At 38.6% G+C, this 25,729-nt stretch overlaps 1 protein-coding gene across 2 annotated transcripts; it reads right to left on the bottom strand.

Moving 5' to 3' along the window:
• LOC121755778 (DNA topoisomerase 2-like) lies at positions 1–25,470 on the bottom strand. Of its 2 annotated transcripts, XM_042151164.1 has the most exons (20): positions 24,810–25,470; positions 24,220–24,512; positions 24,082–24,148; positions 23,726–24,005; positions 23,449–23,645; positions 23,147–23,365; positions 22,874–22,987; positions 22,671–22,784; positions 22,387–22,551; positions 21,941–22,282; positions 21,729–21,862; positions 21,294–21,648; positions 21,027–21,213; positions 20,895–20,944; positions 20,348–20,779; positions 20,090–20,261; positions 19,949–20,016; positions 19,698–19,794; positions 19,414–19,585; positions 1–593 (listed from the first exon to the last, which is right to left on the bottom strand). In XM_042151164.1, exons 1-20 carry the CDS (start codon positions 25,386–25,388, stop codon positions 176–178), a joined length of 4,455 nt encoding a protein of 1,484 aa, XP_042007098.1. In that variant the 5' UTR covers positions 25,389–25,470; the 3' UTR covers positions 1–175. The 2 variants fall into 2 exon arrangements, with proteins under 2 accessions (XP_042007098.1, XP_042007097.1); XM_042151163.1 differs by lacking the exon at positions 1–593 and having other exon boundaries at positions 18,822–19,585.
• Positions 25,471–25,729: the final 259 nt, after the last annotated feature.

Raw genomic sequence — 25,729 nt, 5'->3', positions numbered from 1 at the left:
CACTCAAATCTCAACTTACTTCTATTTCTAACAAAAATATGCAACAGAAGTTTCAATTGAGGAACCAATTGCCACAGTTAAGACAGAGATAGGCAGGTGAATTCCATAACATGATGCAAAGTCAAGGACTCATACATATACACCTTAGCCTTGTCCCGGATCAAGTAAAAGTAATCTAATCTTCATCGTCATTGAAGTCAGAGTCTTCTTCATGAGCAGTGTCATCATCATCAGCCTGATCACTCTCAGAATCACTTATGACATACTTCATCTGAGCCCGGTTGGCCCTCTTTGGTCTAACTACTGGCGGGGCTGCATCAGTCGCACTTCCCAAAGTAGAAGCAGAGGCTTCTGAAGCATCCTCTTCTTCATCATCATCAACATTGATAGTCCTTCCAAGAATAGAACTACTCTTCTTGTTAAATGGTGATGCTCTCATCTTCCTCACTTTCTTATCCGGAGAAACTTCTGCAGGCTTCAGTACTTGGGTGATCAGCTTCTGCCCAACAAGCTGAGGTTTTTTGCTTGCTGGAGCTCTTTTCTTCGTCGCAGCTGGAGGGGGTTTGCCTACAGCTTTGCCGTTTGCTGGTTTCCTACCGCCCTTCTTTTTCTTCTCTTCAGTCTCAAAATCATCATCACTGTCATCAATTTCCGAAACACTTGATAACGTCGTCTTCTTTGTAACATCCCTTTTGGCTGCTTAATGGAGATCTCTTCTTTTACTATAACAATTAACCCTTAAATATGTAAAACAATGACAACATTTTAAGTCTCAACTAACTTACACTTCGAAAACAAATTTTTTTCAAAAAATTAAAGGAAAGTGAAGTCCATGTATTTTTCTAAAGGCACAATTTATTTTTGATAAATTAGTTGATTTACTATTCGGCCGAATCAGAAATAGCCCAAGATTGTTTATTTGAACTTGCCTGGAAATTTGAGTCAATTGTCCTGATTAATCGAAAATTTTCTCTTTATTTTCATGCTGTCTAAAAAAATTTCTTGCATAAAAATTGAACAAAGATACTAGTAATAATTAACATGAAATGGAGTAGAACTCCCTTCGTCCCATAATAGATAACACACTTAGATAATGACACGCGATTTTAGGAGATGTTATTTTGCGCTTTAAGCGAAAAGAGAAAATAACATATTTATATTAATGTGAGAGATTTTTGTTTCCAAAAAAAGAAAATGTAATATCTTTTGAATGACAAACTAAAAAGGAAAGTATAACATCTATTATATGCGAGAAGAAGTACTATTTATAAAATCTTTACCCTAGCAAAGTGAATTAGGGATTATTTTGAAGTTTATGTTGGAACATTACTTATTTCTGTAATACAAAATTAAATATTTTAATTTGAGAAAACACGATCTATTTTTATTACAAGAAAATGTAACGAAAAGTGGTGTAAGTTCAATATTTTATGCATTATGGACTGATGGGCTAGCCCAAAAGATAATCCATGTAAGTTCAGTATTTTATAAGCATTATGGCCTGATAGGCTAGCCCAAAACAAATTGGGGAGTCACAACTCTTTTTATTTTAATTCTCGCTTACTACTTATATTTTGCAAGTGAATTTTTATTTATCCATCCTGATTAAATTAATATGAGAATATTTTAAAAATACAATGTTTATAAATATGTTCATTTAAAATAAAAAAAATTACATGTTCGAAAATTTGAAAAATACACAAAATATTTGAATCATCTTATTTATACAATATATATGTTGTACTACGCAATACGTATACATCATTGTCCAGATATAAAAACCACAAATTAATGGAGACAGTGGCGGACACACGTTGAAGTGATGAGGGGCTTAAGCCCCTCCCAAACTTTTTTTTTAACAAATTTCTATTGCAAAAATTTTCAAATTTTTCAGAATGTATCTTCAGCCCTTCCCAAGGTAATACATTTGATGTCTAAATTATTAGAGGTTTAATGGAAGGAGGGGCTTGAAAATAAAATTAGAGATAAAAACTACCTACAACAATGGCGGTGAATTGAGATGGAAGAAGGAAGATAAATTGATTTACAGATGTCAACAAATAAACTTAAATGATTAAAAATAATATTAAAAAAAAAGTCAGTTATCCTATTTAAGTGGAACGTCTTAGGCTCTACAAATTATAAAAAAATGTCATTACACTTTTTAAATTGATTTCTTATTGACACACTTTTTTGTAAAGTGTTGAAATAGAAAAGGATTTTGTCTTATGCCAATGCTGTAGCACTTTCAATCAATGTAGAATTTAATTGCCACCACTTTAGTAAAACAAACACAACTAGAATATGAAATATATCATTCTTTTGATTAAGCTTATTATTAAATTAATTTTATCTATTAGTTATTTATGCGGTTTTATAATAGTTGTTATTGTGATTTTATTATATATATATATATATATAGGGATGTATTCATTTCCTTTTCCTATATTTCCTCCTTTTTCCTTCTTAATATCAGCCATTAGATTAGAGAAATGGACGGTCAAGATCAACATTGGGTAATTAATCCCGTGTTGCATTATTTGTCCTATTTTGTGCATTATGAGGGTACAATAGTAATCTAATAATGGCTGGAAACCGCTACGAATAATGCACCACATGGTCACGAGTAATGCATATAATTGCCTATATAATGCACAATATGTGAACTGCAATGCATACGAACAAGATGTGTTGTGTTATGATGTTTGACACACGTTTCTTGTTTCCCCTAAGGGTTTAATAAGCTTAGGGGCTAGGGTATAGTACGTAGACATGTATGTAATCTTCACATGGTAACGAGTAATGGATATATTTGACTATATAATGCACAATTTGTGAACTGCAATGCATACGAACAAGATGTGCTGTGTTATGATGTTTGACACACGTTTCTTGTTTCCCCTAAGGGTTTAATAAGCTTAGGGACTAGGGTATAGTACGTACGCATTAATAACAAATTATAAAACGATACGAATAATTCACCAAATTGTCACGAGTAATGGATGTTATTAACTGTATAATGCACAATATGTGAACTGCAATGCATACGAATAAGATGTACCATGTTATGATGTTTGACACACGTTTCTTGTTTCCCCTAAGGGTTTAATAAGCTTAGGGGCTAGGGTATAATACTCCCCGGTCCGCGATAGGACTCCCGTTTTTTCATTTTAGTCTGTCCATTCCGATTCACTTTTACTATAAATGGTAATAGGGTCTCACATTTTACTAACTCATTCCTCTAACATTTCATTTAAAACTAATATATACAAGTGGGACACATATTTCACTAACTCTTTTCCACTCACTTTTCTTAATATTTCTTAAAATTCACGCCGCCAAGAAATGAGACTCCTAATGACGGACTACGAAAATTTTTAGTGAAGCCCCTGCCAAAATTTATTTCTGCATCCGCCACTGAATGGAGACGTGTATAAATTCATCACTCAAATTTCATAACACGTGCATGGAAATTTCCCTCTAACTACTCCCATCGTTTTCTTTGAGTGAATTGTTTGAAAAGTACTCTTATTTTAGTGTTTCCTAAAATAAAAACTTTGAAATGAAGTTTTAATACAAAATTTATAAAATAAAAAAGAAAAATGTAAAGAATTGGTAAATTAAGAAAATTGCGAAGAAAAAGTATTAGTGGTTCGTAGAGTAAAATTGAAAGTTTCTATTTTTTTAAAAAAAAACTAGAAATGAAAGAATTTCTATTTTTCAGACACAGGGTATTGTATTTTAACTCATGCAGCTATTTGGTGTGGAAGGACTAGTGAATATTTTCTCCAAAATGAAATAGTAAAATTTTGTATCAAAGTAGGTGCAGTCAAAGAAAAAATAAAGAAAAATATTAGTAGTAGAATAATTATATTTCCAAAAAATTGTTACAGTATAATATAAAACATATAGGTACGTTTCACTTTTTAAATATTTCATGTTTAGGAACACTAAAAAAAACATTAGGGACACAAAAATGAGACCCAATTACTTGTGTTGGAAAGTTTTTTAAAATAACAACAATTTAGGATGCAAAAGAAAGTGTTTCTAAATGAATGACAAATTAACTTCATCTTTCATTTTTTTGGACGCTTCCATTTGCATTCTTTGATTTTAGTTGAGATATTAACAATAAGGATACTTTTTAAAGCGTAGGTGGTAAATTCAAAAATAAAAATTAGTGTCCTTATTTGCAGGGACGGAGCCAGGAATTCTATATAGGTAGGGCAAAAATACATATAAAGATATTTTCAGAATTAGAGAAGGGGCATATATAGAGGATATTTCAAAAAATTTAAAAATTAATAATTAAAATAGTACAAATAATTTTTTTCAGCTGGGGCAATTGCCCCTTGTGAGGCTCATATGGATCCGTCCCTGCTTATTTGTATTAAAAGATGTCATTGACTCTTTTTTGGTTGCAGTGGAAAATCAATATTTATTTTTAAGGTATTATTTAAATATTTGATTCTTGTAATATTTCGATTTTCTATTATTTTTTCATAGACAATTTAAAATGTTTTATCGACAACATACAGTGAATTAAAATAACAGTTTTTCTTAGAAATCAATTAGATAATTAATTAAAAAATAATTTTAAACCTATTTATTAAGGTAAGAAAAGAGCTACATGTATTATTTGAAAGATATATAATTGAAGATTAGTATTCAATATTTTTATATAAATTTTTGTTTAATACCTTTATTGATACAGACACGGTAGTTTAGTAACCTTTGGAAAACTAACCCCAATAATAATCGATTCTAATTATCAAATACCAGGGGCGGAGTCAGAAATTTATAAGAAAGGGGGCAAATTTATATATGAAGAAAATTTAAGTATCTGAGGAGGGGCATTTAATGAAAAATTAAAAGAAATAAATTTTATATATACAATATATATATAGATAGGGATGTCAATCGGGCCAGCCCATCGGGTTTCGGGCTGGCCCTACTCGGGTTGCGGGTCAATCGGGTGCGGGCTAATCGGGTTGTGATTTCTTTCGGGTTGTAAAAGTTCAACCCTAACCCTAAAAACTCGGGTTTCGGGCTAGCCCAACGGGTTAATCGGGTTGCTACCGATAAGATTAACATGCGATCAATCCAATAAATAATGATGAAAATTTGTTATATTCATAAAATGTAAAATATTTAATTATGATAAATTTGAGATATATGGTCAAACTCGATCATAAACATGATCAAATACTAATAATTGAGATATTTCGTGAAATTTTAATGCATATTTTAGAAATTTAAATATTTTTTAAGTGAATTTGAAGTTTTTAATTTATTTATCAATTATTATATTAATAAAAATTCAATATATAATTTGTATATTTAATATAAAATTTGAAAGTTATTTTTTTAGTTATCTATATTATAAAATTAATCAATGAAGTGTCGAATTAGGAGTAAAAAATAGAATAATAGAAATTTTATCGGGTTTTCGGGCCAGCCCATCGGGTTTTCGGGTCTGGCCCTAACGGGTCGCGGGTTAATCGGGTGCGGGCTAATCGGGTTTTAATTTTATCGGGCTAGAAATTTCCAGCCCTAACCCTATAAATTTGGCGGGCTATTCGGGCCAGCCCACGGGTTGCGGGCTACATTGACATCCCTATATATAGAGAAAAAAATTTGAGGTGGGGCAAATGCCCCTCCTAGCACTTTACTAGATCCGCCCCTGTCAAATACTATAAACTTCAAATATCAAATAATAAAAAAAAAAAAAAATTTAGAACACAAAAATTGAGATGCAATTACTTACTTGCGTTGAAATTTTTTAAAATAATTAACAACAATTTAGGAAGCTAAAGAAATCGTTACAACATGAAGAATAAAGACGCTTTCATCTACGTCCTCTAATTTTAGTTGAGATCTTAAAAAAAATACTAAACATTGTTAATTATAATTAAAAAAGTATCTTTAGACCATCCACAATAGCGCCCAGCCGACCGCCCAGCCGAGCGTCGGCGCTGGGCGGTCTATTGCAGTCGCCCAGTGGACGAATGGAGAGAGAAACCGCGCAGCGCTGGGCGGTTTCGTGGTGCTGGGCGGTTTCGTGGCGCTGGGCGGTTTCGTGGCGCTGGGCGATCCGCTCGGCGCTATTGCAGCGCCCGGATCGCCCAGCGCACAGCCTAGCGCGAAATTTAATTTTTTTTTTTCAAAACACTATATATACGCGCTTTGCTCGTCATTTTCATTCGCACCACTTGTTTTAACGAGTACTCTCTCTATCTTAATTTTTGTACAAGATCAACAACGGGAAATGGATCTCAACAACGAGCCTAGTTCCGGGAAGTAGCGGGTCACAAACTCCGTCGATGCCCGTGGGAAGTGGATGGGGTCAGATGCCCGGGTACTACAACATGTACTCGTGGCAGCAGATGTTTCCCGGGATGCCAACGGGGGGGAGTCCGCCGGGGGGTTTCCGGCGATATCGGGGTGGGCACCAACGGGATGGGCACCCGGGATGCAGATGATGCCCGGGGGGGTACCGCCGACACAGGGGACTTCTGGGGGGTCCCCGGCGACGGCGGGGGATGTCTATCGCCCCAGTTTTGATTTTTCGACTGGTTCTTCGCACACATCGACCCAAACGCCCTTGGTGTTTGATAGTTTCTCCTTAGATGACTTGGTGTTTGATACTATCGGAGCTCCGAAAACTCTCGTTCAAGGGGGGGCAGGGCGGGGGCGTGGCGCCCCAAAGAAGAAGGGCAAGAAGAAGGTCGGCGAGTCGTCGCAGCCGGGTGAGGAGGAGGTACGGAGGAGGTGAACGGACGAGGAGAACGTCGAGCTCTGCAAGGCGTGGGTGAGTGTTTGCGACGATCCTCTCGTTTCGAACGAGCAGAGGATCGTCAACATGTGGGGCAAGATAGCAGCAGCCTACAAGAGATTTTGCAGGCCACGCAACGGGGAGGATTACCGGAAAGCCTGGAACCGAATCAGGGCTGCGGTCTCCCGATTTTCGGGTTTGTACACCAACGCACTCCGCATGATGAGCAGTGGCCAAACGGAGGAGGACTGCAGGAGAATAGCGGAGAAAGCCTTCCCACTGAAGGGGGTATACAAGGACTTCACCTACTGGAACTGCTATCTTGTGCTGAACGAGTCCGAGAAGTTCCGAGTAGGTGTCGACTCTGGCTGGCCGAAGAAGCAACGACTGAACTACACCGGCGATTTCAGCGGCAGTAGCGGTGGTTCCCACGACCTCCCCGAGACGACGCAGGAGTTCCCCACGCCGCGTTCGGTAGGTGGCCGACCTCGCCCGATTGGGTGCAAGCGCGCTCAGCGGGAGGCGAGGGGGAACGTCGGGGCTTCCCAGGAGGTCCAGTCGGCATCCCCCCTTGGCCAATCCACCGAGGATCTCAAATTCTTCGCTCGCGCCCATACGCGAGCGAAGTTGATCAAGACGATGGCCGAATGGCGGGTGGCGACGGATCCCGTGGAGAAGAGCGTGCTTCAAACCTTGCTCATGAGCCTGCAGGACGAGTTGGAGGCGGCACGGAGGGAGACCGGCGGCGGCGACGACGACAGTGGTGGCGGCGGCGATGGTTGGGACAGCGACGGAGGCGGCGACGACGGAGACGAGGAGTGAATTGTCACTCCTTTTTATTATTGTATTTTTTTTAAATTAATGTACTTTTTTAAATTATTGTACTTTTTAAAATTTTAATAGTATTATTAAACTTTTCCCGTATATGTCTCGTAAATTAAATTTCGTATATTGTGTGATTGTTAATTATTTCATTTTGTATATATTTGTTAATAGTGATGTGGATATTATGTGGCTAGGCTATTGCTGGGCTATTGTTGGGCTATTTGCTTGTTTTGATGATGTGGCAGGAGGATTTTTAGTGCTGATGATGTGGCAGTGGCTATGCTATGGCTGAGCTATTGCTAGGCTATTCCTATTGTGGATGGCCTTAATGGTTTCTTTTTATTGCAGTGTGTGTATTTTCTCTCAACCTTCTATATACATTTGCAATTAATGGCTTATTATGACGTCCTCGAAACAGCCGACCTGATTGGCAGATAATTTTCTTAGTACTTTTTTGTCAAACTTATCGACTTCGTTCTTGATTTGATAGTGCGTGTATTTCTCTCAACCTTCTATATACATTTGCAATTAATGGCTTATTATGACGTCCTCGAAACAGCCGACCTGATTGGCAGATAATTTTCTTAGTACTTTTTTGTCAAACATATCGACTTCGTTCTTGATTTGATAGTATTCCCTCCCTCTGCTATTAGGAGTCTCATATTCCCATTCCTTGATGGCATGAATTTTAAATATATTAAGAAAAGTGGGTGGAAAAAAGTGGGTTCCATTTATATATAATTGTTTTAAATGACATGTGAGTGATATGAGTTAGTGGAATGAGAGACCCTATTACTATTTATGGTAAAAGTAAACAGGGATTCCCTATTCACGGACATACCAAAATGGAAAAACGGGATTCCTATTCACGGGCAGAGGGAGTATTAAATTTTAGGTTAGAGCATCGACTTTAATTTTCTCCAACGCTTTTAACAAAAAAATTATGGCATATAATCTGAAAAAATTATTTTTTCTAATTTTAAAATTTATTTTCTTTTTAATAAGGTGAAAGTCATATTCCATTTACAATATTTTAATATTTTTTTTATTTTCTTCTTATTTTATCAATTATGTATTAAAATATGTGTCTAACCAAGAATGCATACTCTCATGAGAGAGATGAAATATTATTTTTCTTCTTTCTACAAAAGATGTCACACTTGTTAGGTGACAAGTGACATTTTTTAGATGTTGTTTAATGTGTTTGAGTAGAGAAAAAATGCATATCAATGTATTAGTAGGAGGAGAAAAATGTAATTAATGTAAATATTAGTGAAGAATGAAAAATATAATCCAATATATTATTAATGGTTTTTTTAAGAGCAATAATTTGACATTTTTCAGGAATAAAAATGGGAAGTTTGATATTGTTTTAGAGTAGTTATTTTGTAAATGTAGGTTGAGACAACAGTTATTTCTTTATCAATACAAAGTTAAATATTTTAATTTGAGAAAATACAATATAATTTTTTTTATCATACAAGCTAAATAACTATAACGAAAATCATACATTTTATTTTTTTCAAAAAAATCCAAACCGAAGGAGTCGCCTAAAACTGAGTGGGTTATGATTAGAGAATCCCTAAAACTAAGAGTACGGTTATGGGTCTGGTCCTACTTTTATTTAGTCCCTACGTCCCTAAAGAGTATGAACTTTGAGTTCGGCACGGACTTTAATGCATTTATTGGTAAAGTAAGAGAGACATAGATAGAGAAAGTTTTTTAAGTATAGTTAATGGAGAATGAGTCACACCTCATTAGAGATAAGAGAGTTTCCAAAATTGAAAGTTCATACTCTTTGGGGACGAATGAAAAAGGAAATAGTGCATACTCTTTAGGGACGGAGGGAGTATTTTTTATTTCGACTACCTCTTGTTGTAGTTGGATGAGTGAGAGATAGTTTGATGCCAAAAATGGGTGATGAATGAGGGTATTCATAGTTGAATGGGGATAAAAAAAATAATAAATATATAAAAATGGTCTTAAAATGGCTCTATTTTTGTGAAGTGAGAAAATATATTGTTTTAATTTTTAATTTTATTTTTTACAAATAAAAAAATTAACGGATTAAAATGACGCCCAATCGCACGGGGCGATTGAGCATTGCTATTAGCTAAGAGCACGTGCCCACACAGCGAGTGCCACGTGTCCGGCACGAGTCTCGCTACGTGCAGTTCTTCTAGAATGTCGACGCTTTTTGGTAACAGATTCGTGACTCAGCTCCGTCCTTGCGTCTTATATTCCAGCACGTGTCCCCTTCTAGAACGTCGTCCTTGATAACAGAATGGTGCGCTATATCCAGCTCATTTCCTCACGTACTCTTCTTCTAGAAGCCCGTGGTCCCCTCCTAACTGCTTGATCGCTCCCCTTGATCAACTCCCCCGATTTTTAGCCTTTTATCGCCTTTGTACTTGCTTGATCAGGTCGGTCTTGATGCCTTGGTCAAGTGGTAATTCTGCACATTTAACACTTGTTTTGAGCGATAAACCGATCAAGTAGCATGTATTTCACCCATAAACCGATGCATGAAATAAGCCCTATCACGCGCTGTTGTGCCATCGGCACGAGCTCGCTCTTCAGCAAGGCAACTGTTGAGGATGCTCTTAAGGCCATCCACAATAGGAATAGCCCAGCAATAGCCCAGCCATAGCCTAGCCACTGCCACATCATCAACACTAAAAATCCTCCTGCCACATCATCAAAACAAGCAAATAGCCCAGCAATAGCCCAGCCATAGCCTAGCCACATAATATCCACATCACTATTAACAAATATATACAAAATGAAATAATTAACAATCACACAATATACGAAATTTAATTTACGAGACATATACGGGAAACATTAATAATACTATTAAAATTTTAAAAAGTACAATAATTTTAAAAAAGTACAATAATTAAAAAAAATTACAATAATTTTTTAAAAAGTACAATAATTCACTCCTCGTCGCCGTCGTCGTCTCCTCCGTCGCTGTCGCCACCATCGCCTCCGCCTCCGTCGCCGCCGCCTCTACTCCCGGCGGCTTCCCTCCGTGCCGCCTCCAAATCCTCCTGCATGCTCAGGAGCAATGTTTGAAGCAAACTCTTCTCCACGGGGTCCACCGCCGCCCGCCATTCGGCCATCCTCTTGACCATCTGAGCGCGCGTTTGTTGACGCGCGAAAAATTTGAGATCCTCTGTGGATTGGCCAAGGGGGGATGCCGACTGGACCTCCTGTGAACCCCCGACGACCCCCCTCGCCTCCCGTTGAGCCCGCCTGTGCCCAACCGGGCGAGTACGGCGAGCAAACGAACGAGGGGTCGGGACCTCCTGGGCCGTCTCAGGGAGGTCGTGGGAACCACCGCTACTGCCGCTGAAATCACCGGAATAGTTCAGTCGTTGCTTCTTCGGCCAGCCAAAGTCGACACCTACTCGGAACTTCTCGGAGTCGTTCAGCACAAGATAGCAGTTCCAGTAGGTGAAGTCCTTGTACACCCCCTTCAGGGGGAAGGCTTTCTCCGCTATCCTCCTGCAGTCGTCCTCAGTTTGCCCACTGCTCATCATGCGGAGGGCGTTGGTGTACAAGCCTGAAAATCGGGAGACTGCAACCCTGATTCGGTCCCACCCCTTCCGGCAATCCTCCCTATTGCGTGGCCTCCCCTCCGGGCAAAACCTCTGGTAGGCTGCTGCTATCTTGCCCCACAAGTTGACGATCCTCTGGTTGTTCGAAACGAGAGGATCGTCGCAAACACTCACCCACGCCTTGGACAGTGCGACGTTCTCCGCGTTCGTCCACCTCCTCCGTACCGAGTTGTCGTCCTCACCCGGCTGCGAGGACTCGCTGACCCTTTTCCCCTTGCCTTTCTTCTTTGGGGCGCCCCGACATCGCCCTGCGCCCCCCGTTTGAACGGGAGCATCCGGAACACCGGAAAGATCTAACCCCAACTCATCGAAGTAGAAAGTGTCAAACTGGGCCGGAGGCGCAGCCTCCGTTGGCGTCGATGTGTGCGACGAACCCGTCGAAAAATCAAAACTGGGGCGATAGACGTCCCCCGGCGTCCCCTGTGTCGCGGGCGTCCCCTGCGTCGCCGGTACCCCCCCGGGCATCATATGCATCCCGGGTGCCCACCCCGGTATCTGGACACTGGGTGCCCACCCCGACATCGCCGGAAACGCCCCCGGCGGACTCCCCCCCGCTGGCATCCCGGGCATCATCTGCTGCCACGGGTACATGTTGTAGTATGGGGGCATCTGACTCCATCCACCTCCCACGGGGATCGGGGGAGTTTGAGACCCGCTACTCCCTGAAGTAGACTCGTTGTTGAGATCCATTTACCGTTGTTGATCTTGTAAAGAAATTTAGATAGAGAGAGTACTCGTTAATACAAGTGGTGTGAATGAAAATGACAGGCAAGTCGCGTATATATAGTGTTTCGGAAACAAAAAAAAAATTTAAAAATTCGCGCTAGGCTGTGCGCTAGGCGATCCGGACGCTGCAATAGCGCCTAGCGGATCGCCTAGCGCACCGCCTAGCGCCGCGGAACCGCCGAGCGCCAGGCGGTTTTTTTTTCGCGAAATCCGCTAGGCGGCTGCAATAGATCGCCTAGCGCACCACCTAGCGCCGGCGCTCGGCAGGCGGTGGACTAGGCGCTATTGTGGATGCTCTAAGATCAACTTTTTTAAGGCTAAAAAAATAATCTGACTAATCTTAACCAAAAGTAGCCCGGAACTAAAATCAGAGTGAACCCTAGTCAAAATACAACTTTGTAATGGTAGATGAACTTTATTATTCTCTCGATCCACGTCATATTTTTCTTTTATTCATTTATCTGTAAAAATTAGATTTTTTTCAGTTTTGGTATATAGTCAACGACTTTTTATCTTTTTATTTGTCTCTTATTTTTCCTCTCACTTATTTATTCAATTACAATTTATAATATTTTAATTATTTTTTCGTATTATATATATATATATCAATTTTTCAATACAATTTGTTTCATATTAAAAGGATTATTTATAATTGATGAAAAGAACAGTCTTTTCATTGGCCTGGCCACAGACAACGAATAAACTTTTTCTTGATGAATGAAGGCAGAGAAGGATTTGTATATTTCTATAGACGTAGAAAAATTCAAAATTAATTAGAGTGACTTTGACTAATGTTGGTCAATTGACTAATTCTTGTTTATTACTCATTTAATGTGGTTTTATAGACATTCATCATTTGAATTTACTGGCTAGTACTCACCGAATCAATTTTCTATTTGAATTGTGCTATTACAAGTGATCATTTTTCTTTTTTTATAAAGGATAAAACTTTGATACCCTCATACTTTATTCTCTCCCTCTTATATTATTCTCTATTTATTTCTCATACTTTTTCCACTCTCATTACTTTATGCTTTCCATTTTATTTTTTTAAATCTTGCGCATAAAAGAAATTCATCACTTGACGTGGAACGAGGGAATATTAGTTTCCAACGAGGTACTCTTACCACTTTCTTATCCAAATTTCTAATTTAACATTAGCGTGTTAGAGTGTCCACAATGGTGGCCCTTGAAGGCCACCAAAGTTGGCCCGACCACCATTTGTGGCTCTCTTGTGGCCCTCCGCAATGGTAAATGAACAAAATTAACAATAACATGTGGCCCTCTCCAAAAAATTTTTTTAATTTGTTTGCTTTTTTTAATGATATTTTTTAATTTAACTATATTAAATTTTATTAGACTAATAATTTGGAAAATAAACATAATTTAATAAAGTTAGGAATTAAAGACAAATTTTCGTCGTACTATAGATAGAGGAAAATTCTACAACGAAAATTTTTAAAAAACACAACATCAAAAGATAAAAAAAAAACGCCACCGCCTCCTACTCGGTGGCGTCATCGGAATCCGGCACATCTTCTTCACCACCTTCTCGCCCGCCGCCACCGCCCCCACAGCCGCTAGCTTCGCCCGTCTCCGACCCATCGGTCCACCCCAACTTCGACCTCAATCTAATAATGGGGTCGTAGCACATCTTCTTGGTGAGAGGGTCTGTCGACTTCTCGTACAAGGACAAGTTATCCCCAAGTTACTTCATCATCTGCACCTCCAGTGTTTGAGCCAACGCCGCGGTCGGTGATGGACGCGGTGCTGACGCGCTAGCAACAGAGACTTGGGATGCGGTTCTAGCTTCTCGGATGGCGGATTGTTGGCTCAAACATGAAAATGGAAGTGCATATTTATAAAAAAAAAATTCGAAGATAAAAAAAAAAATCCCACGGCCCAGTCGCGTTTCGTGGCTCGTTGCAGTGGAGGGCCGGGCTCACACGGCTCAGCCGCGTGAAGGCCGCGGCTCTCTCGTGGCTCTCGGCCCTCAGCCGCAAAACGTGGCTCTCTGCAGTGGGGGGCCGCGCACCGAGCCGCGGGCAGCGGCTCTCCCACTATGGACACTCTTAGTAGTTACAAGTTGGTTGAAAAAGAGATCAAATTTTGAAATTAATTATGAATGCGTTACAAGTAGGTTGCAAAAGAGATCAAAATTTCTAATTACATATTAATACGTTATACAAGTTGGTTGAAAAGGAGATCAAAACTTCAAACTAAATAGGAGTATTAATAGTGCGTTACAAGTGGTTAAAATAGAGAATGATACATCAAATGAGGAAAATGAAAATCCTTTTATTCAAAGATAAATTCGGAGTAGTTTTTTTACATGTTATGAAATGCTCAATCAATCAAATAAAATGGCTAACCAAAAAGCAACAATCACAAAATGCGCTCTATCCAAAATCAATTCAATTTATAAAAGCAAAAGGTCATAGTTGATCTAAAATTTCAGCCAATTCATTAACAACAAGAGTAATTTGCATTCTATGATTCCTATCTGAGAATGACACTCCAATATTTAAAACCCTACTAAGACTAACAAAGTTCAATTAAATTTAATCTTTAAATGATAACGGAGAGAGTATAAAAAAGGGAAAAATCTGTAAGATAAAAAATATAAATTGAAGTGGGGAAGCATTTTTCAAATGAAATATTTTTAATTACTCTCTACGTCCATAAATGGGACGGCACGAGTTTTAATGAGAAACTGGTAGAGTAAAAGAGAAGGAGAAAAAAGTAGATAAAATAAAAAAATATATACAGAAAAATTAGATAAAGTATGAGAGAAAATTTTCCATTTTTAGAAATGAGACTATTTTACGTGGACATCCCAAAATGCAAAATGAGTAGTTAAAATTAGTGGGACGTCATGCCTACCTTCGCTCTGCTCGTTCCCGCAACATGTCTCGTGTTGGTCCCAGCCCATGGGAACTACCAACTAGCACCAAAATTATAAATATAAATTTATATATTTTAGCACTAATCCACACCTTTAACCTCTAAGTGGCGTTCATGGCAATCATGATGAGAATTCTTCTTCCTATAGCACTCTTCTTCTTGAGTTGCAACATGTTCCAGCAACCAAACTGACCAACTTTCATTACTAGCCATCAAATCCAGCCTCCAAGATCCACAAGGAGCATGGAACCAAACACTCCCCTTCTGCAGTTGGAGAGGTATCCATTGCCATAACCTTGCCCTCTCTAGGCCTCGTCGGAAACCTCTCCCCGCACATACGTAACCTCTCTCTTCTCACCAACATCACCCTCATTAACAACTTTTTCCGAGGCCCAATTCCTCCACAAATCACTCTCTTAGGCAGCCTTGAGTTTCTTGATTTCAGCAACAACTCTTTCACGGGTGCGTGCAATACCCAAAAATCTGTCCCAATGCATCAACCTTGTGCAGCTTGCCTTCTCCAGTAATCTCCTTTCCGGAACCATTCCTAATGAACTAAGTTTCTTGCCCAAACTTGAAGCTATATTACTTTCAAGTAACCAATTTTCCGGGCTCATCCCTTAGTAACATAACAACCCTCCAAACGCTGTCGTTAGGAGCGTGCCGGTTGAATGGAGAGATTCCCGAGTCACTCGGCCGCCTTCAGTTGAGTCAAAATGGTTTCACTGGTAGTATTCCTCATGTCCTGTTCAATTTATCTAGCATTTATTATTTTGATGTTTCAGTTAATAGTCTGCATGGAGTTATTCCTTCAATTATTGGTGTCACACTTCCTAATCTTGCTGTCCTTTTTCTTGCACAAAACCAATTTAGTGGGCCAATTCCTAATTCCATTTCAAATGCTTCATTGATTGAATGGATCATCTTCTCCTCTAATCAATTTAGTGGACCTGTGCCAAATCTTGAGAGGCTTACTTTGATTAAAAATTTCAACTTGCGATCAAACTTGATTGAAGATGATATGAGCTTCATTTCATCATTGGCAAATTCGACCAAGTTAAAGCGTTTTGATGTTAGTGACAACATGTTGGGTGGTTCTTTGCCGGAATCCTTAGCCAATTTGTCTGTTCTTGTCAATATGTTTGACATACACAAGAATCAGATACATGGAAGCATTCCTTTAGGGATTGGAAACCTTGTCAATCTTGATGTGGTTGATCTGTCTCAAAATCTTCTCGATGGCCAGATTCCCATGTCAATGTCAAAGCTCTCGAATATGCATAGCCTTTTTATGGGAAGGAACAGATTTGAAGGCGAACTGCCATCCACATGACTCTTTTGAGTCGATTCCACCTAGACGGGAATGAGCTTTCTGGAAATGTGCCTTCCAGTCTTGGCAGCCTCTCCAACTTGCTAGAGTTAGACCTCTCCAAAAACAAGTTCACTGGGTTGATCCCTCGAGAAATCATGACACTGTCGTCTATCTCTCTCACAATGCGCTTGAGGGTTCTATTCCAAGTGAAGTTGGCTCTTTGAGAAATCTCGCGGCTTTGGACTTGTCTAGCAATAGACTGTCAGGAGTGATTCCCAACTCTTTGAGTAGTTGCGTTAGCTTGCAACAGCTCTACCTCTATGACAATCTTCTTCAAGGTGAGATTCCTGCAGGAATTAGATATTTGATGGGCTTACAAGAGTTGGATCTTTCGCAGAACAATCTGTCTGGATCAATTCCCTTGTTTTTGGAGAATTTGAAGCTTGAGAAGCTCAACTTGTCCTTCAACATGCTACAAGGAGAAGTTCTGACGAGAGGAGTTTTTACGAACTTAAGTTCAATTTCTCTTGATGGAAACCAAGGTTTTTGTGGCGGAATTGAAGAGTTGAAGTTCCTTCCTTGCAAGGGAGTAGAATCTTCCAAGGGAAAGTGTCTACTTTTTGGAAGATCTTGATCCCAGTATTGGTTTTTGGAGGCGTGTGCATTGTGATTTTAGTATTCCTCAAGTGCAAGAAAACAGAAGAAAATCCTTGTCCCGTTGTTTCATTAGAAGATACTTTAGGTGTCCAGCTATTGAGGTTTTCTTACGCAGATCTCCTCAAAGCAATAAATGGATTCTCCGAGAGTAGCATGGTTGGTTTTGGGAGATTCGGGTCTATTTACAAAGCTGTTCTCGATGATGAGAAAGACATAGTTGTAGCAGGGCGTCAAAGACATTCATGGCAGAGTGCAGAGCATTGGGAGGCATAAGGCATAGGAATTTGGTGAAACTTGTAAGTGTATGTGATAGTGTGGACTTCAAAGGCAATGATTTCAAAGCATTAGTGTATGAATTCAAAGTCAATGGGAGTCTAGACAAATGACTTCACAACAATAAGGAAGGAAGTGGTGAAGATTTAAAGAGTCTTAATATAATACAGAGGCTTAACATTGCCTTAGATATTGCTCATGGGATTAAATACCTTCACTTTGGTAGTTACTCGTCTATTATCCATGGTGATTTGAAGTTGAGCAACATTCTCTTGGATCATGACATGGTTGCTTGTGTTGGGGATTTCGGATTAGCTAAGATTGCCTCAAACATACTTTCATTTTCATATGAAAGCAACACGAGTTCCTTTGGGATCAAGGGTACCTTAGGCTATGTTCCTCCAGGTATATTCTTGAATTATATATCCCAAACCCGAATTTACTAAATAATGATTTTTTAGCCTGAATGTAACCCTTTTTCTTGTAACTTTTGTGTAGATCTCTATGCAAGGGGATGTGTATAGTTTCGGGATCATCCTTCTAGAGATGTTCACAAATAAAATACCAACAAATGATTTGTTTGATGGTGAGGTAAACCTCCATAGACATGTGAGCTCTACTTTACCACATGGGTTAATGGATATTATTGATCCACAATTAGGGATAGGAGGTTTGAAAATAGAGTTTATTGGTAGTATTTTGAATATTGGTGTGTCATGCTCAAAAGAGAATCCAAGAGATAGAATGCCAATTACTCTAGTTGAAAATGAGTTGGCTAACATTCTAGCTCAACTACAACCTTTTTCTTTGGAGGTATGAACTAAATTACCTAGTTGTTTCTTTTGTATGTCTTGTTTAACTTTATTACATTGACCTTTATGGTGTTAGTCCGCTGCCTTTATATTAAAATGATTGCGAGTAAAGCATTATAATAATTTTGGATAAAGCATTCATTTTTTGTTAGAGTTTCTGTTTTAAGTTGGTTATATATTGTACAACTATTGTTCCTCATTTTTTTAACCGTTTCTTCAGCAATGAAAACATTGATTTGTTTTCGAACTAGCCCTCTTTGCTGAATTCAGTTCCTCTGTCACAACAATTATGTTTTTTTTCAATTTTAATAGTACTATCGAAGAAAAAAGGTAAAAGTTAAAGATATATCAAATCCTTATTTTTGACTTGCTCTTGTTTTGCATGTTGTTTAACATGTTCTTTAATATATATAGAATATTTTATAAAAACCAAGAATAATAAAATAAGTTTTTCTTATTATCATTTCGTTTACGATTTCTCAAAAAAACAGTCCCTCTCTTTTTCCAGAATCATCGCCCTTTTCTTATATTGAAAGAGGAATATTTTTTCATTATTTTGATTTGCATATCTGATAATACATGTTAATTTCTAATCAATCCGCATCAATCATGTTGTAATAAAGTTATAAATCAAGTACATGTGCAATAACGCAAAAGCAAATTTATAATTATGTTTGCTTATACTTTTAGTATTTTAATTTGGAGGTTCTCCCACATTTATTTTTTGAGGGAAGGATCTCCCACTTTTATTTATCAAACTTATTTTAAATTGATTTAAAGCACTCCATTAAAGAAAGTATTAAGCGAAAAAGCAAAACGAAAATATTAATTAAAAATTAGTGGGTGAACCATTGCTAGCACATCCTCGTATTGGTGCTTTTGCGAGTCATTGTGGTTGGAAGTTGGAACACTCAAATCTCAACTTACTTCTATTTCTAACAAAAATATGCAACAGAAGTTTCAATTGAGGAACCAATTGCCACAGTAAAGACACAGATAGGCAGGTGAATTCCATAACATGATGCAAAGTCAAGGACTCATACATATACACACCTTAGCCTTGTCCCGGATCAAGTAAAAGTAATCTAATCTTCATCGTCATTGAAGTCAGAGTCTTCTTCATGAGCAGTGTCATCATCATCATCAGCCTGATCACTCTCAGAATCACTTATGACATACTTCATCTGAGCCCGGTTGGCCCTCTTTGGTCTAACCACTGACGGGGCTGCATCAGTCGCACTTCCCAAAGTAGAAGCAGAGGCTTCTGAAGCATCCTCTTCTTCATCATCATCAACATTGATAGTCCTTCCAAGAATAGAACCACTCTTCTTGTTAAATGGTGATGCTCTCATCTTCCTCACTTTCTTATCCGGAGAAACTTCTGCAGGCTTCAGTACTTGGGTGATCAGCTTCTGCCCAACAAGCTGAGGTTTTTTGCTTGCTGGAGCTCTTTTCTTCGTCGCAGCTGGAGGGGGTTTGCCTACAGCTTTGCCGTTTGCTGGTTTCCTACCGCCCTTCTTTTTCTTCTCTTCAGTCTCAAAATCATCATCAATGATTTCCACAATATCATCATCACTGTCATCAATCTCCGAAACACTTGATAACGTCGTCTTCTTTGTAACATCCCTTTTGGCTGCTTGATTGTTAGTTGGCACCTGGGACACCTCTGATTCCATATCTGCAAAAGTGATATGGCTTATTTTTAATAATAAAAAAGAATTATCCATTCTTAGTTATAATACTTCCAGTAGGCATAAGAATAGCTCAAATTATATAAGTTTTCTGTTTACCTTCTGAACGATCAGGAGAAGAGTTAAAATTGTAAGCAGCCATTCTCTGTCTAAGATCAGATATTTCATCTTCATCTTCATCAGCAGTTGAAGTGACCTGCCATTTTTTCAATATATTGTCAAAATATTTTAATAGAGCAGACAGCATTCTTATCAATATATAGTCTCGTTCTTTCACACTTCACAATTTTTCAATAGAGCAGACAACATTCATAGAAACTAAAATTCACAGATGATAATCAGCATTTTACCTTAGCAGCTGGTGCCTTCTTCTTAGCAGGTGCCCTGCCTCTCGGTTTCTTGACTTCGGCAGCTTTATCTGATAATAGAAATGGATATTACATTAACTACATAAAGAAATTGCTATATAGAATATTCAGTTGTAACCAAACCAGTTTGAGGCATAGTATTCTGAGAAACTTCCATAGGATCTTCAGCAGGTTCCTTCTTGGTTGTTGTCTTCTGGGTCTTCTTTCGCGGATTTTTTTGTGGTCCTTTTGCATATGCACCATCATGTATCCTTTTTCTATCCTCCTCCCATTTTTTCTCATATTTATTTAATTCCTAAACAAATGCCAAATGCTAATATAAGCAACAGACAGATTTGAGTAAAATAAAACATCACCAAATGAATCAATTTTACATCTCACCTCAACAAGTTTGGCTTCCAAAGCATCAATATCTCTCATCCACAACATCTTCACTGATGTTGATTTCAGGTCTTCAACTTCTGCCACACGCTTTTCCCTCTCAGCAAGCAACTCTTGCATCTTTTCAAGAGTTAAGGTATTAATTGATAACAACAGCAAGTAGTCATAATCACTAGAAGAAACACCCTGCCCTATTGGCACTTCACTGGACTCTTCAGATTCCTCCGCATCATTAGATGCGCCAGCTACAGAAACTTCTGGAGCATTTTCCTTCTTAGGAAAAGGAGTGAAACCCTTTGCCTTCAACTCAAGAACCAAATCAGCCCTTTTCCTGTTGCTCACAATGATGCTACCTTCAACAACACCTTGTATAAATCTACACTTGTTGTCACATTTCAACATCTCCTTCTCAAGGTTGGCCAACACAGCTTTCTGCAATGAATTAGACAATTGGTCAGTTATAAATTCACTTGGAAAAAGCCAAAGCATATCCTAGATAGCATAAGATCAAAATGAAGGAAATATCTTAGCCATAATAAAAACTTGCTTTTCTTTTGTCATAGAACTCCAGCCTTAGATAAAAGAATTCTTCAAGAACTGCATAGAGAGAAGAACAAATCAGTGCTTCATCTAACCTTAACATAAACAGATTTAGTTAATTCAATATTATGCCACGTACTCTGTTCAGGAGTGTCATATTTCTTTATTACACCTCGCGAATCAAAAAGGTGCATGTTACTTGTGCTGATAGAAGTGGATAGCTTTAATTTCTTTAGCAAACCCTCTTGCTTGACAGCTGGAAGTTTCTCCTCTGACATACAAACTGAGAAATGTACTATTTCTCCACCACTGTTGTCGCAGAACTCCTGGTATATAAAGAATACTTAAAAATATCCTTAATATTTTTCTTTCATATCTACACTATCAAGATTAACATTTTACATACCTTGATGAAAGGATCTGTGCTCTTATCATTGTCAGCTGAAACAGACTCCAAAAACTCTTTGTAATCTTGGGTCCACTTTCGGATTGGAAGCTCAGTTATCCTTAAAGTATTCTCATCCACCTCCTCTATATTTCCGCAAACAGTGTAGCTTCCGGTATCCTTCGTCACATTTTTTTCAATTGAACCAATGAATCCTTTATACCATGGATGCATTGCCTCCATTGGTTCATCATTCAACAAGTGCCTAATATTTCTAATAATGTCAAAAGGGTTGTAATTAGGTACAAATGAACTCCATCCAGTGCCTATTCCTTCACTTCCATTCACTAAAACCATTGGTATGATTGGTATGTACCTATAGTAAAAACAGATCATCAGATACAAATCATCCCCAGAACCTCATAACAACATATCCCACGAATTATTAAAGCTCACCATGTAGGTTCAATTGACTGCCCATCTTCATTCAAATAGTTAAGTAGAATATCATCTGCTTTCGGAAACAAAAATCTTGTTACTGGAGCCAGCTGCGTGTAAATGTACCTAGAACTGGCATGATCTTTGCCACCCTGAGAGCAGAAATCCACATATCATGAGAGACTAAAATAGTTTTTGCTAAAAGTAACATCAGTAAGAGGAATTAATACCTGGCCTCGAGTACCAAATTGACCATTTGGTAGTAGAAGATTTATATTGTTGCTCCCGACAAAATCTTGAGCCATACCAATTATGGTACCAGCAAGGCTCTGCTCTCCATGATGATAAGCTGAATGTTCTGATACATAACCACAAAATTGTGCCACTTTTGCTTCCTTGATAAAGTTCCTCTTGAAAGAACAGAAAAGTATCTTTCTTTGTCCAGGTTTCAATCCATCAACCATGGATGGAATTGATCTCTGAACATCTGCTATTGAGAACAATATCAGTTCCTTGTGAACAAAGTCACGGTACTTTATGTGTTTGTCCACATCATCAAGGAATGTACCAGGCTGCACAACAGGAAAGTTGAAACTAATTGAAAATCATAATACTTGTGAGTGCGACGATAAATCTAAATGTGGCAAATGAACAGTGCACTAATGCAGCTTCAAACCTCAAATTGACGGAGCCAACTTTTTCGGGCTTCTATCTTCTTCTTACTGAAAGCAAGTTCAATTGCCTCACCATCTTCATCGTTCTCCCAAACAAAATCTTTCTTGTGTTTTTCAAGGTCTCGAAAGTACTCCTTTGCTTCTTCACCTGTACTAGTTCCCAGCCCCTGTAATTATTAAGACATAGAGAACAGTGGTTTCTTTTAAATTGAGGGGATTTAAATAGTTTTAGTTACTATCAGTTAAACAGCAAATAAGCACAAGTACATCGCAGAGGATGACAAACCTTGTAGTATTTTATGGTCCAATTTTTTGCTTCAGGCCCCAATCTTTCTTTCCATGCTTCATACTGAGGCATGGTATAAAACACTTCTATTCTTCTGCCATCCCTATGTTTGGCCTGAATTAAGAATTGGTAAGAAATTAGTGTAAAAGGTATCACAGCTTGTCAAAATAAAAATCACAAGCTTGTGCCCTTCATTTTCAAACCTTGACGATAGGGGTTATGAACTCCAAAAGAAATGAAGGAACTTTGAGCAATGCTGGCCAGAATGAATGGAATAAATTGATTAACAAACCCTTGATGTGGGAACCATCATGATCCTGCAAGCGACCAAACAGTTGATATAAGTTTCAATGACCAGAAGAAATCAAAATCTAGCATACATCAGAATGCTCTAACACGGAATGGTATGGAAGTAACCAGCACTCTGTGTCATGGCTGTGGAGTGTAAACTAAATCGATATCGATAAGAAAGAAACCTGATCAGTCATAATCATCACGTGACCATACTTGAGTGACTTGAGTGATTTGTTATCATCATATTTTACACCATGCTGGAGACCAAGAATCTGCTTGAGCTTAGTAAACTCAGCATTTTGCATTATCTGAGTATGGCTTGCTTCCCTCACATTGAGCAACTTTCCTCTCAGAGGAAACACACCATAGTGTCTTTTCCCGATAATTGTGAGCCCAGCAATCTGGAAAGATAAAGTTCATAAGCTTCCTACCAAATGTAAATAGGTTTCATTTCGTCCGAGCTATGATCTGAAAGAAAACTTACTGCTAGTGCCTTGGCAGAATCTCCTTCGGTCAAAATCAACGTGCACTGATCTGCTTCCTTTTTACCCCACTCATGAGCTTCGGAATGCTTCTCTACGAGGACCCTTTTGTTTTTAGATCCATCTGTTTTTTTAAGATCCTTCTGTTGTTTAAATTCTGCCCATTCCTCAATATTCTTCATTATGTCTGACTTAGCCACTGCATGTACGAATTTGAAGCATTAGAAAATCCGGATGGAAAATTGTATGGAAAATAGCCTTATGGAGAAGTAAAAATACCTTTGTCTAAGAATTTCGATGTGAAATCCCAAGAGGAACCAAAACTTCCTGCTCGGAGTGTCAAGGTTTCCTTTGTTTGAGAGTCAAAAGCAGGGTTGTCAATGAGTGCATTGACAAATACCCACAGATGATTTTTCACATTATGAGGTTTGAGCTCAAAGCTTTTGCTCTTCTTGTTCTTGTTATTTATAACAGTAACAAGATGGCTTGCTATCTTATTAGTAACATAATCAACATGAGTCCCGCCTTTGGTTGTTGCAATTCCATTGACAAAGCTGACCTGCACAAACCAACAGAAAAATTAGGCAGAACATTCTGATTGGTATATAGATCAAGTCAAACCATGGATGATGTACCTGTTGAAATTGTCCATCACTTCGACTTATACAAATCTGCCACCGATCATGCACATGCTCCTCAAATCTGTCATACGAAGAGAGAATAGGTTAGCAAATAGTTGTGAAGAAAATTCTAATCCAGTAAAAGGCAATTACCTTGGGAGCGGGTCCGAGTCAGAAGCAGCTACAGATTTCAAATAAAGTTCGCAGTAATTTGAAAACGTTTTGAACTGAAACATCTGTCCGTTCAATTCAACCTTGACTGTTTTACCAAGGCATCCAGCAACATCAATCACACGTTTCTTCATTAGAGCAACAACGTCATCCTCCAAACAAGTCATGCTAAATTTTGCCAAATCTGGCTTGAAAGTTATCTTAGTCCAATTCTCACTAGCTCTGCATTTCGAAAGTGTGGGCTCAGATTTTACCCCCATGTTATTGGAGAAAACCTGAATAACACCAAGCACATGTTAGAATCATTACCAGACTGAATCCTACCATTTATATGATGCACAAATATGAATTAAGAACTGCATAAATGTGAATCCTATCAATTCAAAATTGCCTCAACATAATGTGTAAATCAATCCTAACTTATCTCAAACAGTGATAACACAATCGAGCAAGGCAAACTTAAATTCAGAAAAACACACATGGACAGTAAACCTAGCAATTGGGGTAACAAAAATCAAGATAAACAGAAAACATGGCGAACTATAACGAAATCTCAGAGACGACAATCATACCTGCTTGTACTTTTTCTGCCTCTTTCCATCCGCAGTCTCGACCACAAACTCGGTGGAGAATATATTGGTGAGCTTAGCCCCATAGCCATTCCTCCCACCCGTCGTCTTCTTCTCATCATCATCATAATTGCTACTCGTCAACAAATGCCCAAATATCAATTCCGGCACATAGACACCTTCCTCCTGATGAATCTCAACAGGAATCCCATCCCCAGTGTTGTAGACGCTAATAGTGTTGGATTCGACGTCTATAGTGACCTTCACCGAGTCCATCTTGGGGTCCCTCTGCTTGTTGTCGGCTGCGTTGACGAGAATTTCATCGAAGATCTTGTAAAGGCCGGGGACATACGTGACCGATCTCTGAACCATCTGGTCGTTGTCGTAGACCCATAGGTTTTGTGTGTGTTTCTCCACGGAACCGATGTAGGTGTCGGGGCGGAGGAGGATATGTTCCAGCTGCGATTTCTTCTGGTACATTTGCTCGATTGTTTTCTTGGTGCCGGCGGTGGGGGCGGTTTCGGGCGGGGGGATGTTGGCATTGTTGCTGGAGGTTAGGGGAGCCTTCTTGGCTCCGGCCATGGCAAATTAGGGTTTGACTGAGAGAGGGGGAAGTTAGCAGAGACAACGAGAGAGTGTCTTTTGGGGAAAATGGAGAATGGGAGAGAGATGGAGGAAATGAGGTTTTAAAATGGCGGAGTGGTGGTACGGCTCCTCAAATTTGAATTTTGAAATTTGAATTCAATCCGGGTTTCAGGTTTCGTTTCGGATCTCGCCCGTTTTCATGATCCGAATAGGCAAATACACCAAAAAAAATCAACTTCTAGAGTCTTCTTTAAACCACCTTTTGCCTTGTAATTATTGTAGCAAAAATTACCTTTATATATGTATTTTCAATACATTTTAATTTTAAATTGGAAATA

This window comes from Salvia splendens, chromosome 11 (assembly GCF_004379255.2).
Source record: "Salvia splendens isolate huo1 chromosome 11, SspV2, whole genome shotgun sequence".
Lineage (NCBI taxonomy): Eukaryota > Viridiplantae > Streptophyta > Magnoliopsida > Lamiales > Lamiaceae > Salvia > Salvia splendens.
The sequence above is the reverse complement of the archived record's forward strand: the minus strand, read 5'-3'. Positions and strand labels throughout refer to the sequence as shown.